Genomic DNA, 16,473 nt, shown 5'->3' on the forward strand with positions numbered 1-16,473 from the left:
ATTAGCATTCCCCCCCTCCCCTCCTTTTTATTGTATAGCAGGGTAGGAACTGCGTATTAGTAGAATAATGTAGTAGGCACAGACACATTTCAAAGTGATGCTCGTTAAGAAACCCCGTCAAGTGCTATCGCAACCTCATTTCATTTGACAGATTGTCTAAGCTAGGTGATTTTTAATGCTTTTCCAGTATGAGATGTTGCACGTCACGCCTCCCATGGCTGCTCCCGCTGTCTTGAAAACTGGGGCATCCTTTGCGGATGCAGCTGGCTTTCTGGACGTCAACCCAACGACACTGCAGCACAAGACCTACCCCAATGTTTTCGGGATTGGGGACTGCACCAACGTTCCAACCGCCAAGACTGCTGCTGCCGTTGGTAAGTGTCAGCCATACTTGCTCCATGCAAAATGTCTCCGACAGTAGTTACACTCAGTCTGATGTTCCCAGCTTTCTTGCTCCTCTGAAGCCAATTGATAAAAGTCTGTTGGCAATCAGGTCAGCTGAACATGGAAAACAAGAACACGAAGGAAAGGACTGGACAGTCACACCGCTGACTAACAACTAGCTTTTACTTTTTCCTCATCCCAGCCTAAGCCTTTTCTTCTTCGTCCTACGGCTCATTAAACACGTTTAAAAACACCTTAGAGAAAAGGCCTAGGCTGGGATGAGGAAAAAGTAAAAGTTAGTTGTTAGTCAGCGGTGTGATTGTCCAGTTCTTTCCTTCGTGTTCTTGTTTTCCGTGTTCAGCTGACCTGATTGCCAACAGTATGTACCAACTAGCTCAACTTAAACCCGTAACTCAGCTAAAAGTCTCTTTCTTTTATTTCCTAGAAATAAAGAGAAAATGAGTCTTATTGTGGCCGACTTAAAGGACAACTGCAAAGGAAAAAGACAATTTTTTAAACGGCCTAGATGGAAAAAGAATATTATAAAACAAACTAACAACAAAGAAGCAATATTTTTAGAGCTGTATTTACGGCGCAAAACTAATTTGTAGTTGGTGCCCGCGAGAGCTGTTGCGGGTCACGTGGTAGACCTGTGTGCCGTCATGCGGCACCGCTGCCGCCTCAAAGCCATGCTGCCCCTGCACGCTAAACGTGGTGCGCCGCCGTTTCAACACGTTTATCCACGCCACCGCCTTGCAAGTTTGTCTGCTTCGCGCCGCCGCCACCGTCATCTGATTGGCACACAGGTCTATCACGTCTGCTTGCGCTTTTTCAGAAGCTTCCTTTGGGCTTTAAAAGTTTCTTATTAATCTTTGTTTTTTGTTGCACTTGAAACAAAGAGGAATAAGTAACTTTTAAAAACCAGAGGAAGCTACCGAAAAAGGGCAAGTACCACGTGACAAATAGCGGTCAGTCACGTGATGAATAGTGGCCACTTTTCTGCGGCACCCACAGGCACTAACTACCAATTCATATAGCTCCATAAATACACCCCTAACAATTTTTATTTTTTGCTGTAATTTCGTTTTATGTCTTCCTTTTCCCAACCAGGCTGTTTAAATTAAGATTCTATGCATGAAAGATGAATACACTCTTAAGGAGCTTTAATGCTACAACCTCTGACTTACTTGATGCCATAGTTGCAGTCATCCTTCTTTTGTGTTTTGCTTATTTATAGTTATGCAATTAAAACATTCTTAAGTTGGCACCTGACATTTGAGAGCTTTACGTGAATGGTGGCTGTGCCCCCTCTACAGCTGCAGTGTCTGTTACCTTGTTAGTTTGAGCTGCTTGGTTTGAATTCAGTTAAATCTGAACAGTCTGTCCTTGTCTGGTAAATTTCATGGGACTTGTTGAACTGTGATTAGAAATTGCATTGGACTCAAGTTCCCAAAGACTGCATTAATGATGCATTACATGCAGGCCAGGGGTAGTTATTCATTAGTGTGCAGTAACCCAAGCCTCGATCAACTCTATACTTACGACCACTCCATCTGAGCGCTCCCTATGGAAGAGCCTGCTCCCGGCTGAGGGCCGAGTTCTAGCACCACCTAGTAAGAGGCGTTCTCACTAGGCGGCACGAAAACTCTGTCCTCTTATCTAATTCCTGCCTCGTCGGGTTCTTCTGTTATCCATGGGTCTGTGCCAGCTAGTCACACTTTCTGGTTTGAAGTGCGTTCATGCTGTAAAATGTTTTCCCTTATGTTAAGGATACTGAAGGAGTCCAATTCGTTAATTAGTTTACTTTTTTTAGGGACGAAGCTCCTTAGGGTCTAGCCTTGTCCGGCGTCCGTGCTCACATCGATTGCCACCCCATCTGTCTTCTTAAAAAAAGAAAACATGTTTTTCGCGGTTGACAGGATTTGAACCTGTGCGGAGAGACCCCATGGATTTCTAGTTCATCGCCTTAACCACTCGGCCACGACTGCGGGACGAGTAGGGGGCTCTGAGATGTGGTAGTAACTCGAGAGCTGGGGATGTCATGGATGAAACGTTGCATGTAGCGGCTCAACGTCTATACAGGAAAGGGCACTGCGGTCAAATGCTCAAATGCCTATACAGTCGAATCTTGTTAATTCAAACTTGAGGGAGGCCAAAAATTTGTTTGAATAAAGCGAAGTTTGAATTACCAGGAGTTTCCTCTCATAGAGACGCATAGGATGGGACCTGCACATTAGTTTGAATTATTCGCAAGTTTGAATTAAGAGAGTTTAAATTAATGAGAGTCGACTGTATAACCACGTTCCATACCACACATTCTCTTTCTGGCATGGATTGTTGACTTAAAGGGAGGTGGAACGATTCCCAGACTTCGGTCACAGATTTCTAGAAGTTGTCCTCTGACACTTCTGAAGTAAAGAACAGAAAACAGATTTCGCCTGCGTCTTCTAGTTGTTGCGTAAAAAAAAAGATAAATATTGGCATTTCGGGCACCCCTCAACTCACTCCCAGCTTTCAGGGTCACACCTGGTCCCCCTCCTAGTGACGTCATTCGGAGTGCCGTGTAGCTTCCCGTGTGCTATCTCTCAGAGGACGCTTCCTCTCCCTCTCTCTGCTGACATTAGCGGGCGTTATGCTGCAGCTTAGAGCCGAGCGAGGTCACATAATCTTTTCGCCGTAGTTCCTTCGGCTGCCACTTGGGGCTGCAGGGGGGGGAAAAAGCTCGACTTTTGCTTTGCGATTATGCAGCAGAATCGCGACATTTTTAATGAAGGAGCTGTTTTCTTTATCCTCCGGGACACGATAAACAACGTAAAAATTATGATATGCAAATTCTTTTAATCATAAAATCGTTGCACCGCCCATTCCCACAGCTTCTAGCGGATTTAAGCTGATCCGCTAAAAGAACCACTGGCTCTGCATTTCACCGACCATAAAGCAGTAATAATAAAGTCGAAACGCAACCGGGAACTCAGCACTACGTATGAGCAATAAAAAAAAAATCAGCACCATCACCACTACCTATGAACAAAATCAGTATCATCAGCACCACCAGAGCTTCGCCCCAATCAACATCATTCACCACGTGGAGATGCGGTAAATTTTTTAGTTTGTGCAGCCAACACCAAATGGTAATGGCTGTGCCCGCACGCCGCCAATGCCATAAAGGCCAATGCAACCTAGTGCAGCGTGGAAAAAGATAAAAAACAAAAAATACAGAGTTCCAAGCCCCGCCACGAGGCGCCGCTGAAACTCGGCTTTCCAGAGGTGCATGCTAGAGTGTTTCCAGACGGAGTGGTCGTAAATATAGAGTAGGTCGTGACCCAAGCATGTGAATAAATGGACAAATAGATGAATATTGAAATGATATATGAAGGACCTCGATCAAATAAAAGCCTGTGAAATATCTCGAGTGGAACACTAGCCAAAATCTAGGCAGAAAGTGTTTTTGTTACTTGAACGGAAGCAGGTACTAGTACTTTGGAAGGAAGATGTTGCAATCCACATGAGGTTTGAGTTTTAAAATATGTAGACACGTTCGAATGTTGCCATAGTTTGAATTTTAATGAAGATTCCTAACCTCTTCAAGGTTCAGATTGGCATGGTCAGATTTAAAAGCCATGTGGCTCCTCCCATGAATGATGTGTTGTTTCAGACTTCAGACCAAAGTTCCTTGCTCTGATCTCTCTGAAATTCTTCTGCGGTGCAACCTGCGATTTAACAGTAGTGCCGATAACTAATATACTACCGTTTCTTGGTGCAGCTGGCGAAAGTGGTGTCCTCCGTAAAAACCTGGAGAATGCCATGAAGGGGAAGAAACCTGAAAGAGAGGTATTTCTTCCATTATGTTTCTGTAACTGCCTTGTACTAGAAAGTTGTTTTTGTTCAGATAATTGTTAGTTTTTGAAGAATCTAACTTGATTTTTTGAATGAATTCAGTATCTCTCTCTGAATCCAGGGTCTTGTCTTAAATTGCACTGAAAAATCGGCACCTGCATGTAACAAGCTCAACCTGTCACTAAAGGTGTAGTATTTAAATGGTGGATTTCACCTTGGCAGATTTTAAGGAGTTGCTTCATTCTTGTGAGAAATTACCACAACACGATTAGCATTTTCACGGCCAGCTCTTAATGGAGACAATCGCATTAACTGAAAGTTGTGCTTTTAGCGCCATCTTTCAACAGACACAGCAGGAACTTGTTTGAAAGAAGTGATGCCATCATCTGCTTACTGCATCTATCGGGAGATGGCACCACACGCACAACTTTTAGTTAACTCGATTGTCTGCATTGGAAGCCATTGTGAAAACATCATGGGTATTGTAAAAATTCCTTACAGGAACATAACTATGTCTCGAAATTTCCCAGAATAAACTTCTCAACACTTTTGAAGACTCGTTACATGCATGCGCTCATTTTTTTTTTCTCCGATTTTGGAGTGAGTCCTTGGATTCATAGCCCTTACTATATCTGGAGTTCACCACTGATTGCCTACCCGTTAAGGAATTGCTATATTTGTAAGATCACTCTAAAATTAATAAAGACTGAAGTAATGAAGAAAGAACACCTGTCTCGCCACTCGCAGGACATTTCCATACTGAGTGCCATTGTCCAGCGTCCTGCAAGAGGTTGCAGAAACAATCGAATGTCCAGGTTTTAAAGTTCCTTAAAATTCATGTACCTGAACTCAACAAAATTGGGACGTGGAATGCACGAAAGCTGGTGGTTCAAAACAGCTGAGACGGGCAAAGGAACAAAAAATGAGTGACAGCATTGTACAAATAGAGAAAAGGTCTTAACACCAACACATGTGGCACAAGCCAAGGTTTCCGGAAAGCAGATGGGTTGTGTTTATTAGCATTTGCCGCTGCTTATCTCCGTTGGGACTGCCCCTTCAGGGGTTGGGTGATGAAGCAATTGGGGTGGCCTCCGACTAGCATTGCCTCTAATATAGTTGGTGGGTGACATCATCTGAAGCACTAGCCAGACGTCTAGGGTGTATACTAACCTGGGAAACCTGGAATTGTTGGGGAATTTCAAAGCATCTGGGGAAATCAGGGAATGGTCAAGCAAATAGTAAAAAAGTTGGCAAAGTCGGGGAAAATGTGTGATGTGGGCGGTGCAGTGACACGTAAGGAAGCGGAAGGGTGTGGCACGTGGTGTCATGGTTGACCTCCACACTGAGTAACAGTTGCCCAAGGCATTACTAGGCAGTGAAAGCCACCAAGCGATTCACTGGATTAAGTGGAAATAGCCGCCAAAACCCCATCCTCTGCATTTGCTTCTGTTGTAATGATCGGGGAATTTAATCGAAATATTCATGAAGAATCTGGGAAAAGTCGGGGAATTTGAGAGAGGCAAATTAGTAGACACCCTTGACGTCCTTTTCACACTATCTCATTCATATCCTCTCTTCCTCTTGTTCCAAGCCGACGTGGAAGGGAGTCGCTTATCCTTGGGGGTTCGAGTCGCTTAGTGTCATTATACCGGGTTTGCCTGGTCAGGTAAACTGATTAGCGTAAGAAAGAGAAAAATGCATTCAAAAGTAGACTTTTGCAAATGCATAAAGACCGATATATATAACAAACAGAAAAAGAAGGCAAAAAGGGAAGAGTGTTTTCACATCACGAAAAGAAACTATCCATCCCTGAACACTGTGTACCCAAATGTAACAATAATGGTTGGGACCAGATGGAAAAGTTTCGAACTTGCTGTTATCTAATTCAAAAGTCATAAGTGAATCGTGGAAATTTCCATTGAGGAAATGGCACCCAACAGAGCCCTCGAATACATGAATGGAAATGGCGTCTGCTATTGGTAACACGCCCCATTTCCTTATTGAAAATTTTCTAAAATCAAACTTTCGAATTGGATGACAGTCAGTTCTGAAATTTTGGCATCTAACCCGGACTGCTAACACTACATTTGGACAGAAACTGAGTTTTTGGCAATGCATGATTTATTTTTGCAGTGAGAAAAACACAGTTCTCTTTTTTCCTTTTTCCCCAAACAGGGTCACCCTGTGCTGTCTGACAGAACAGAATAGGTTTTCAGTTTTTTACTTCCCTGTTTGCAGGCTATTTTCCAATGAGCACTTGCCACTGTGGGTTTCTGTTGCTACAGTGCAACCCACTTATAATGATAGTAAGGAAACCTGAGATTGCAATCGTAAAACTGATTATCGTTGTATCTGGACTGGAAACTGATCATTTCCAGTCTAGAAACTCTAGGAACTGATCGTTGCCAAGTGCGGACTCAAGGGGGGACAACAAAGCGGCTGTTCCTCCCCCCCCAAACAAAGTCCCCCCTCCCCCCTTTTCGGAGGGCAATTTGACATGGGTGGACCCCCCGGTGCACAAGAAAGAATGGGAGAATAGTATCCTTGCAAATTTTCCTGCCCCCCCAAGACAGAGTTCTGGATCCGCCCCTGATCATTATAAGCGGTACATCGTTATATGTGGTATCGTTATAAGTGGGCATGCACTGTATTGACAATAGGACGCAATTTAGCGAAAAGGCAGTAAGTGCACAGGCAAGCTAGTACATACAAACATACATACATACATTTTATTGACTCAGTGGGACTATTAGAGAGGGATATGTTTGCGGGCACACCTAAGCCAGCGAAGGGCTTGTGGGATGACACCCTAAAAAGAAAAAAAAAGAGAAAAGTCCACTTAAGTGATAAGGTAAAGGCATTGCCTTCAAAATGAGAACTAAAGGATAATAAAACTCTCCTCACCCCCTTCCCCGCCCCTCCCCCCCCCTCCCCCTTTCCCGATTGCAGCACAAAGTACTAATTACGAAAAAAATACAGCATATGAAAGCATTGTACAAATGAATGTAAAAATGTAAATAAAATGAACACTTACAAACGCGAGTCACAAATAAAGTGTAACGCAAGATTTAATAGAAGTCAATAACATCAATAAAGAGCCCAGGACTGAAGTAAAAGAATTAGAAACTGTTTGAAATTTGAAGGGATAACTGGGGCTCCCCTAATTTTGTTCAACTGAGCTCTTGTGACTTAATCTTACCCTTACTGCTGCTATCGAAAAATTGTGGTGCCTACAGTTGATTATATTAAATATTGTTCAGTCTGATTGCTATTTCAATTAAAATTTTTAATTGTATACAATAGTGTGTTCACTTCTAACCGGAGACAACGGACAACAAAGGGGACACGAGACAAACGCAGTTGTCTTAAGGAGGGACACTGGCTAGAGGTTGAACTTTTTAACTACTCAAGTGATCGAAATGAAATTGGCAAGGGAGATTTAATTTCAGATGCAGGGGTACTGTGCAAACTTTCAGCTCTCTAGGGCAACTTTACATACCTGCATAAGAAGATAAGTCACTCTTCGTTAAGAAATCTATGACATGCAAACGAAGCTATTAAGCATCATTTTAACTGCTTGAGTATAAAGTGGGGGATGTGGGACTTCGGGCTATCTAGTTTCTATAACTCCAGTGTAAATATTTCAGGAAGAGTGATTATCTCAAAATATGAGATGCATATCTGTCCTATGTCAATTTTTTAAAACATCATTTTTTCTCAATAAGGACTTTAACTTAAAACAAAATAAAGAAGATAGCCCGATTCCCCAGTAAATTTCAGTTAAGAAACATCTTCATTGTGGTTTCAGAATAATTTTATATTCAAACAAGAGATTCCTTTGTATAAAATTTGCAGCAAAAAGCGGAACTGAGAAAAATGCATTCAAACATTGAACTCCTTTACTTTGTTACAGCCTCACAATGTGTTGAAAATATTTTATATCGACATAACTATTTGTTTATGTTGATATAAAATTATGAAATTTTATGTAAGGGGGTGTATAATTAAATTATAATTAGGGTTATGAAATTTTGTGTAAGGGGGTGTATAATTAGTTTCCAAAACCGAAAACTTAAAAATAGAAAAATGAAGTTTTTCGAAAAATTTTAGAACTTAGGCCCATGTCCCCCTTAAGTTGAGATGTGCGTGTTTGTCCCTTGCCCCTTTTTTCGTCCGTTGTAACCGGTTAGATTCGTGTGTAACGTTAGTCAGCTCTTCTGTTTATTAACCGTGTTTTCAATGTTCATCAAGATGTATCAATTGAGCTCTAAATTTGTTAAGTGGAATACTTTTTGACTCAGTTTCATATATAAAATAGTTCACTCCATAAATCACAGAGTATTGAATTTGGTTTCTCTTTGCCACTTCCTGAAAAAGTGAATGGTAGCTGCCGTGGGCATTAAACTTATTAGTTCTCAAGCAGACTGATTGAGACAAACTGGTCTTTTTATTTTACGGCACTTGTCGGTCGGCGAATTTGTTAGTGATCATTGAGGACCATCTTATAAGTTTCTAATAATCCTTCTGGCCAGCCAGTCACTTAGGTGAGCCACAGTGGAGAGCTGGGGGGGGGGGGAGGAGGAGCAGCATCAAGCTGCCTGCTGCAGTTTTTTTTGCTGGTCTTTGCTCTTTCAGAGGGAAATCAAGTTCCATTCAGTTCACAGTTACATCTCTTGATGGAAATACTGAAATTAAGGGGTGCCCAGTGATTCGTAGCTGCCATAACCGAGGCCTCTTGTTTTGCAGCTGGACTTGCGCAAGCTTTCTTTTGTTGCAATCCATGTTTGTGTTAGGAAGAGGCTACTCAATGGCACGTAGGACCACACGAGGCTCGCCGAATCTGAATGTTATTTCACGGACCACATCACGTTGGGCTCCTTGTCAGTCTGTGTTGCCGGCGTTGTCGCGTCCCGTCGATCATGGCGTCTGTGCAAGAATGACCCTGTCTCTGTTCTTCCATCAGTATGACGGTTACTCGTCCTGCCCGCTGGTCACTGGCTACAACAAGTGCATCCTGGCCGAGTTTGACTTCAAGTTGAACCCCCTGGAGACCTTCCCGGTGGATCAAGGGCTGGAGAGGCGGACCATGTACCACCTCAAGAGGGACCTGATGCCTTTGCTCTACTGGACAGTCTTTCTGCGGTGGGTAAACAGACTCCTCTTTTTTTTCTATTTTGCCACATGTCGCATGAAGCACATATGACCCGGTGCCCGTGCATTGTGCTGCAACTACACGAGTGCAGTCGGAACTGTAATAGATTAGCATACACTACCGACGGCCAGGGGCTCTAAGCCGAACACTTGGTAAGAAAGCCAGTGAAATTGCCGACCACCGTGGTTGGGCGACGCCAAGCTTGACATTGGCACTGGTCTACACTGTGCAGTGTAGACCGCATATAACGTATGTCGCGGGAGTCGCGACAATCCGCACTATAAGCGGTACCACGCTATAACCAAAACATGAATTTTTCAGGCCAAAATACATGCCATGAGACAACTTACCTTTGTAAAAGAATTTATTTTATGTTAGATGAAAAATAAAGCTTAGTTTGAGGAAAGTCTTTATTTCACCAAACTGGTACACTTCTCTCTCAAGTGTGTCACACATTTTGAAAGAAATGAGCGACTTTTGCCTGGCGCAGCCTTTTAACGGCGTCGCGGGCTGCGGACGGACGTTGCGAGCGTTCAGGATTGCTAACCCTAATCACTTTTCTACGGTGATGAAAACGCGTGAAAATTCGCATCCTTTATACGTTACGCGTCAGTAATACCTTCAACTTGAGCACAGGCATGAAATGCTCCAAATGAGAAATCTGGGCAATGTTCGAAAACACAAATGCTTAGAAAGCACCACTGTAGTCGAAGTAAACAAACACGACGACACGGGCGTTTCTGCCGTCTTGAGAGTGCCGCCACGACATCGCCGCACGAGTAGGTGGATCTTCCCTTCTACCGTAGTACGTGCTGGGTTATAGTGACACACTACGAAAATTCACAGTCAAGGATATCGCTTTTATGCGGAACGATGAGCTTTCACCACGTCGTCTACGTCGACGATCACAACCGACGCCATGTTTGCGGATAGGAGAAGCCGGCTCGCGATCGGTATGCAACGCGCGCGAACACTCCTCCTCGACCTGCGATTGGTCTGTCGTTGCGGTTGTTTCCAACGCAGCGGAGGGACGCACGTACGTGAACGACACGTGCGTGCGTCCCTCCGTCGCTATGGCAACTGAAGCCTCTCTCTTCGCTTCTCCCCGCTTCTTCGAGCAACCTCCTTGCCCTGCGAGTGCCGCTTGCGGCTAGCGCCGTTATCTAGTGTCGCATAGGAAAGCGTGCTCGCTGAGCCGGTTTGTCGGTGCGGTCGGCTGGCTGTTCCAGAAACCGCACTATAACGGGTATTTCCCTTTGCGCGCCTGCATTTTAAGCGGTATGTAATTACATGAAGTTCTATGGGAGGCGAACCGGTGGTTTAAAAAAGCCGCGTTGTACCCAGTCCTGCACTATAAGCGGTTACGTTGTAAGTGGTCTATACTAAATTATTCATTTTATTCGATACGAAGTACAGTTTTCCACACAGTGGTCTGTACGGCATTGAGAAATGAAGCCATTCCTTTCGAGTTACTGCGCACTGCGTTTTGGTGGGATAAACATGACTTCCTTCTTTATAAATCGTGCAAGTTGCAAGAGCCGTTAAGAAGAACACGAAAAGGAATCTCCTAAGGAGCGTCAGGGTGGCAGCCGTCAGCGCGGTTGGACAGCTTCTTAAGGCGGGAAAAGCAGTCTCTGAGAAAAAACCAAGTCAAGTCTGCCGTAGTCGCCGACAAGACGAAGGTGGCGGGGAGGAGCCTCAGTCGTGCCGTTGCCAGCGCGAGCTTGCTACTTTCGCTAAGCCGTAAGGTTCAGGATCACGTGGTAAATACACATAGGTGCTTTAGTTGTCAAAAGACTTGGACACAGCGCTCTACGCTTTGGCATCTTCCGAGCCTCGAGTGTGCACAAGCTGCCAAAGCATGATGGAAAACAAGGAGTGTGCATGCTGAAGGTCGGGCATCTGGAAGACAGATGTTGCAGTTCTTGTTCTTACCTTGTCGGTGACTGTAGTAGTGAAACCAATGTGAAACATTGGCTGCTGTTTCGAAGCTCTTGGTAGGTTTTCTTTTTCCCCCTTCTTGAAAAACCAAAAAAAAAAGGCTTGAGGTTCACCTAAGCACTTCTTATGAGCTGTGAATGCAAAAACATGCATGTTGTTGTTCCACTCCCTTAGTTTGTCTGCGGCGTACTGGCGTGGATGGCCAAGTGCACACTCTCTTTGCCACGCTAACCTTGGCGGTGGAGCCACTGCCTCGCTTGGCGGCCAGACGGTTTGTTTTACCGGCGTGCTGGTGGCGCAGATCTGTAGCGCCATGGGGTGGCAGTCTTTGAAAGTGATGCGCAGTGGCCATTGGGAGCCTAGTTCCTTGAAACTATGATTCGCTTCAGCCAATTGGATCTATCCATCAGATTTCGCCTTCACTGCACTCCATTGGGAGGGGGGAAACTAGGTCCCGTTTGGCTAGGCTTTTCGCGGGGCTTCAAAGCTGGGAGCATCAGGTCGGGGCTTCACTTGGAGGAAGAAGTTTAGGTGCCTTTTGGCACGGGTTCAAAGCTGATGACGTCAGCTTGCTCCATGGGACAGTTAATGCTTTCGCATCAGAAATTGGCCTTTTCATCTCGGCAGGGCCACTACGGAGTTCTTTATCTTGCAGGTTATGGGTAGGGTTTCTTGATTTCGGCAATTGTCCACAAAATCCGAAGAATTGTTGCTGAGCTGGTTTCATCTCTATAACGAGAAATAGAAAAAAAGTCGGAGGACACCTAAGCACTTCTTACGAGTTGTGAATGTGAAAGCATGCCGTCTGCGGTGTATTGCTTCCGCCTCGCGTTGTCGATGGGCCTTGTTTTTTTGCTGCCTGAGATTCTTTGAATCGTGATCCGCTTGCCCGTCACGCTCTGGAAGGGCTTTGTTCTGTCTCTAGCGCGTTACGCTACTGCTCGTCCTGCCCTCTGTATTCGGAGACTTGACAACGATGGTGGATTTTGCTGCCTGCCTCCTCGCTCATTGTGCTGCATTATTCCGCTTCCTTAGTTCATCTAAAGAAGGTTTCGCTACTGCCGAGGTTGCAGCTGCTGACGATGTGGATGCCTGAGGTGCCGCCATGTTCGTCAGTGTCACAACAACAAAAAAAAAAAAAAAAAGATCAAGAGAGAGTTTTTTGGGTGTGACGTTGTTTAAGGGTGGACCACTGACCGAGCGATAGGTCCACGCTCTGGTAGAGAGTCTGATTAATGAAGAGAGACAGAGACGTATCTCGGGAACAAAAAGAAGCTTTAATTTAGTGCTAGGCAGAAAGCTAATTATGAGACATACACTCTGCACAAATAGCTTCTGTAATATAGAGGAGAATGCTTACAAAAAAGAGTTCAGATATAAAGGTTTATTAAGGTTTATACAGTCGCTACTAAAGGTGTTACGATTAACCAAATCAAAATATGCTAATTAAAGAAGGAACAGCGAGTGCTAAAAGTCTCATCTGGCGAGTCAGTGGTGGACAACGTCTCCCTGCGCGGTCCGTCCAAGGTGGAGGTGCTCCGGTGGTCGGCTGGCTCACTATGGGCGGGGCCCCCTGGCCTCGTACCCACTTCTTCAGTTGACACGCTCACACACAGCGGAACTCAGGCCGTCAACAGTGGTCTCAACGCCCCGTTCGACGACGCGATGGGTCCATTCGCCTCAGAGTCTCTTCCCGTACTGTCCTTTGTTCCCCGCACTCAAACCGAGGTTCGCGTACCAAGAATGGAAATTCCCCTCCCCAAGACGATCATTGCCCTGTCGATCTGCCCTTTGGCCCTGAAAGCAGTCTGCCCTCTAAACCCAAGCATTCCCTGCCGTTTAAAGAGACACAACTCCGCTAGGTTCAAAGACCTCAGGTTATGTTTTTGTGTTTGGTTTGCTTTTGGGCAGAGTTACGAGACTGCATGCCTCCTAATATTTATGCCTGTGGCGGCCACAGACGCGGCCGTCTGCGGCCCATGGCTTCGGGAGTAACCTGAGCCTATGGCAAGGCAGCCAGGAATTGGGGGACTACATGCCTTAGTTAGCCCGCTGAGCCTGGGCGGGCGAGGTGAGGGGAAGGGAGCCACCAAGCAGGGTACCGAAAAACAGTCCCCGCACGCGTTGGAGATTTCGAATATGGGGGAAGACTCCGGGAGACCGGGCAGCCGCTCACGTCGACAGACGCTTCTCCCCGACCTTTGTATATTACCCTTGCCGTTTCATGTGACAGTCGGTGTTGAGAAAAGCAGAAGTGGCCGAGCGCGTGTGCGTGCCACCATGTTCCTTTTGTTAGCTTGCAGCACTATGGGGTGGCATTCCTTGAAACTATGATGCGCGCCAGCGAATGGGAGCCTCTGTCGTATAAACTATGACGTGCACCAGCCAATGGCAGCCTATCAATCAATTCTCTGCTACAGACGACAAGCTTCGCTCCATTGGGACAGTGAAATTTAGGTGTGGTTTGGCGCGCGGCTTTAAAAGTTGATAACACCGGTTCGCTCCATGGGACAGTTAATGCTTTTTCAATAAAAATGTGAAAAGAGCCCAAATCGAAGCCGTCTTTGAATAAGGAAAAAGCCTGAGCTTCGCTGGAAGAATTCTTTATCTACAGCCTTATTTCGTATTCACCCGGAACAAAGCCCCCAGAGCAAACTCTGCGAGGCTGCTGCATTGTTTGGGAACCTCACCTCTCATCCCGTTTTTTTAGTTCGTTGCTACCGAGACGTTTTTCAAGTGTTCGGGCTGCATGCTTGTTCCCCGGAAGTTGGGAAATCCCGTGCCAGTGTCCTGTTTTCTTCAGCGTAAGCCCCAATGTACACCAACCTTTTTTTAACACCAAGAAGTAATGCCAAAAAACATAAAATCTTAAAAAAAACAAAAAAAACCTTGAAATCTTTTTTTTTTCTCTCCCCCCTGAATTTCAAAAATAATAGTCGCCAGAAACATGAAATCAGTGAACCAGTGGCAGATTCAGAAATGGGGGGGCTCTGGATATCCTGCCACCCTCTTGAATTTTTCATGTGTAAAAATTTAGGGTGGGGAAATGGGGGGTGGGGGGGTTCAAACATGTGGTAAGCTTAACCCCCCTTAGAAAATACATGTAATACCTGCGTCTGCCACCTGCATGGAAAATTACTACTGCTTACAACATTGTCATGGAATATATAAGGACACTAAAGACTGCTTAAAAGATTTGTTTTTGTGCTTGACCATATGCATTACGACCGTTTGTGTCTGGTTATGACTAGATGGTTGCTGTAGCGACTGAGGTCCTCGCAGTGCGTCACAGCGGAATGCAAGGATTTGCAGCGCAGTTGGTCACAGACAAATGCAAATGTCTGAACCAGCCTTAAGGAATTTCAGCTAAAGAATGTTTGCTTTCATGTTTTTTTTTGTTTTTTTTTCAGGGGATATTGGGAGGGTCCTGGTCTTTTGAGGAAGGCACTGCACCTTGGCTTCTCCAAATGAGAACTGTTATCATCCTGTTGTTCCTGCTTATGTGCAAGAAGATTGTGAATGCTGCCTGCTGCTATGCTCAAGGAATAGATGGATTAAAATGAACAAGCAGCCGGGCCTGACTGACACAAGATGAGAATAATTTCCAGCAACCGATGATATGAGCCTGTGATATGTAAGCTAGATATGAGGAGTTTACTTTTTTTTATTTTAATGAGCCAAATCCAGAAACCTAAACTAAGTCAATTTTGGCTGAAATTTGGCGCATATCTGGGGGTTGATTGTTTCCAAAAAGTCGTAATCTGAAATCAGTCATATTATGCAATAAAAACAAATGTAAAGGTGACTGCGGTAGAAGCTATCAGCTAGTCCGATAACCACACATTCGTGTTTATCTAAGTTTCACTTTACATAGATTGAATTCAGTAAAAAAAAAAAAAAAAATACCAAAAAAAACAAGAAAACAATTTTTTATGTTTGCAAGGGTTGTTGCCTGAGACATGGTGAAGCAGGTCTGAAAAGAGTGGTATTTAGTGATAAATCTGAATATATTTGACAGATATTATGTTTTATTTACATACATAGCAACAAACACAGATATTTTATGCTTAGCTACCCTATTTCTGAAGCATTTTTCTTCAGCTATATTTGTATAGTCCGTTTGCCTTGGCTGCTCTCACCCGCACTTTCATTATTGTTATGAACTAAGGACTTATTTTTGCCAAGGCGAGAGTTGAGAAATGTTATTGAATAAAGGTCTTTTTTGTTGATTTACAATGCTCTCTTCTGCTATTTTCGGGATGGTTGTGTAGGGTATGTGACCGACCAAGTTTTTTTCACAAGCGCAGTCACATACTGTAATGCTCCGAACAAACACACTCTCCCGAAAAATTGTCCAAATCGTCTCCCTGGCTGAATATCCATAGAGTAACTCCACCCCCCCCCCCCCCCGCACACACACACACACAATTTCTCACACCCTATCAAATTTATGTGTTTTTTCTCCCGCTACTTGATGCCCCTGTCCGGAAATGGAATGTGCTGGAGGTTACATTCTGTGTACAGAGTATTTCCGAGAGCTATTAAGCCTTAAAACAAATTCGTATAAATAAATTTACGAACAGAATGCATTCAAACTTTTCACAGTGGGGTGTTTAGGTAAATTTTGAGAGAGTAGATTTCAGTAAAAATATTTAAGCTGGAAAACTGCATTTTTTTTTTCTACGCACAGGCAGGAAAGAAAATTGTTTTTTTTTTTTTCCTATGCACAGGCGAAACGGCAGCAAAAATCGTTTGGTTGACGCTGTTACTCAAGGATGGCACTAATAAAGCAAAACCGTGATAATGTTTTAGATGGATTCCCGAAAGCAGACTTAGCAGATCCGAGCTAGAAAGCGAACATGAAGGCACTTTAATTCGAGCACGCACTGCGGCACCATCTGTGAGTAGCAGCATCAGCTAGGCGGCTTTTGCCGTTCTTCCCCCTGTGCATAGGAAAAAGCAACAACAATGATTTTATAAGTTTAAATAGTTTCCTGCAACTTACACGCATATTTGACTATGGTAAGTGCACCCCTTAAAGACATCTTTGTGACAAAGTTTAATTAAACATAATTTTTTGGCTTATTTATACGATTTTTTTTTACAACCGAAGAGCTCTTGGAAACACCCTGTAGATTAGGTGGAATGGCTTTACTTTG

The 16,473-nt window shown here is 44.3% G+C and overlaps 1 protein-coding gene across 1 annotated transcript in view; it reads left to right on the forward strand.

Annotated features, from left to right (window-relative positions):
- Positions 1-15,547, forward strand: part of LOC8036655 (sulfide:quinone oxidoreductase, mitochondrial) — a 36,789-nt gene extending 21,242 nt beyond the window's left edge. The window contains exons 7-10 of the mRNA XM_029978026.4: positions 188-374; positions 4,148-4,215; positions 9,185-9,363; positions 14,725-15,547. Of these exons, the coding sequence (XP_029833886.2) occupies positions 188-374; positions 4,148-4,215; positions 9,185-9,363; positions 14,725-14,785 (495 nt within the window). The 3' untranslated portion in view covers positions 14,786-15,547. The remainder of the gene's footprint in view (positions 1-187; positions 375-4,147; positions 4,216-9,184; positions 9,364-14,724) is intronic.
- Positions 15,548-16,473: the final 926 nt, after the last annotated feature.

Source organism: Ixodes scapularis, unplaced genomic scaffold (genome assembly GCF_016920785.2).
Source record: "Ixodes scapularis isolate PalLabHiFi unplaced genomic scaffold, ASM1692078v2 PGA_scaffold0__279_contigs__length_252992795, whole genome shotgun sequence".
Classification (NCBI taxonomy): domain Eukaryota; kingdom Metazoa; phylum Arthropoda; class Arachnida; order Ixodida; family Ixodidae; genus Ixodes; species Ixodes scapularis.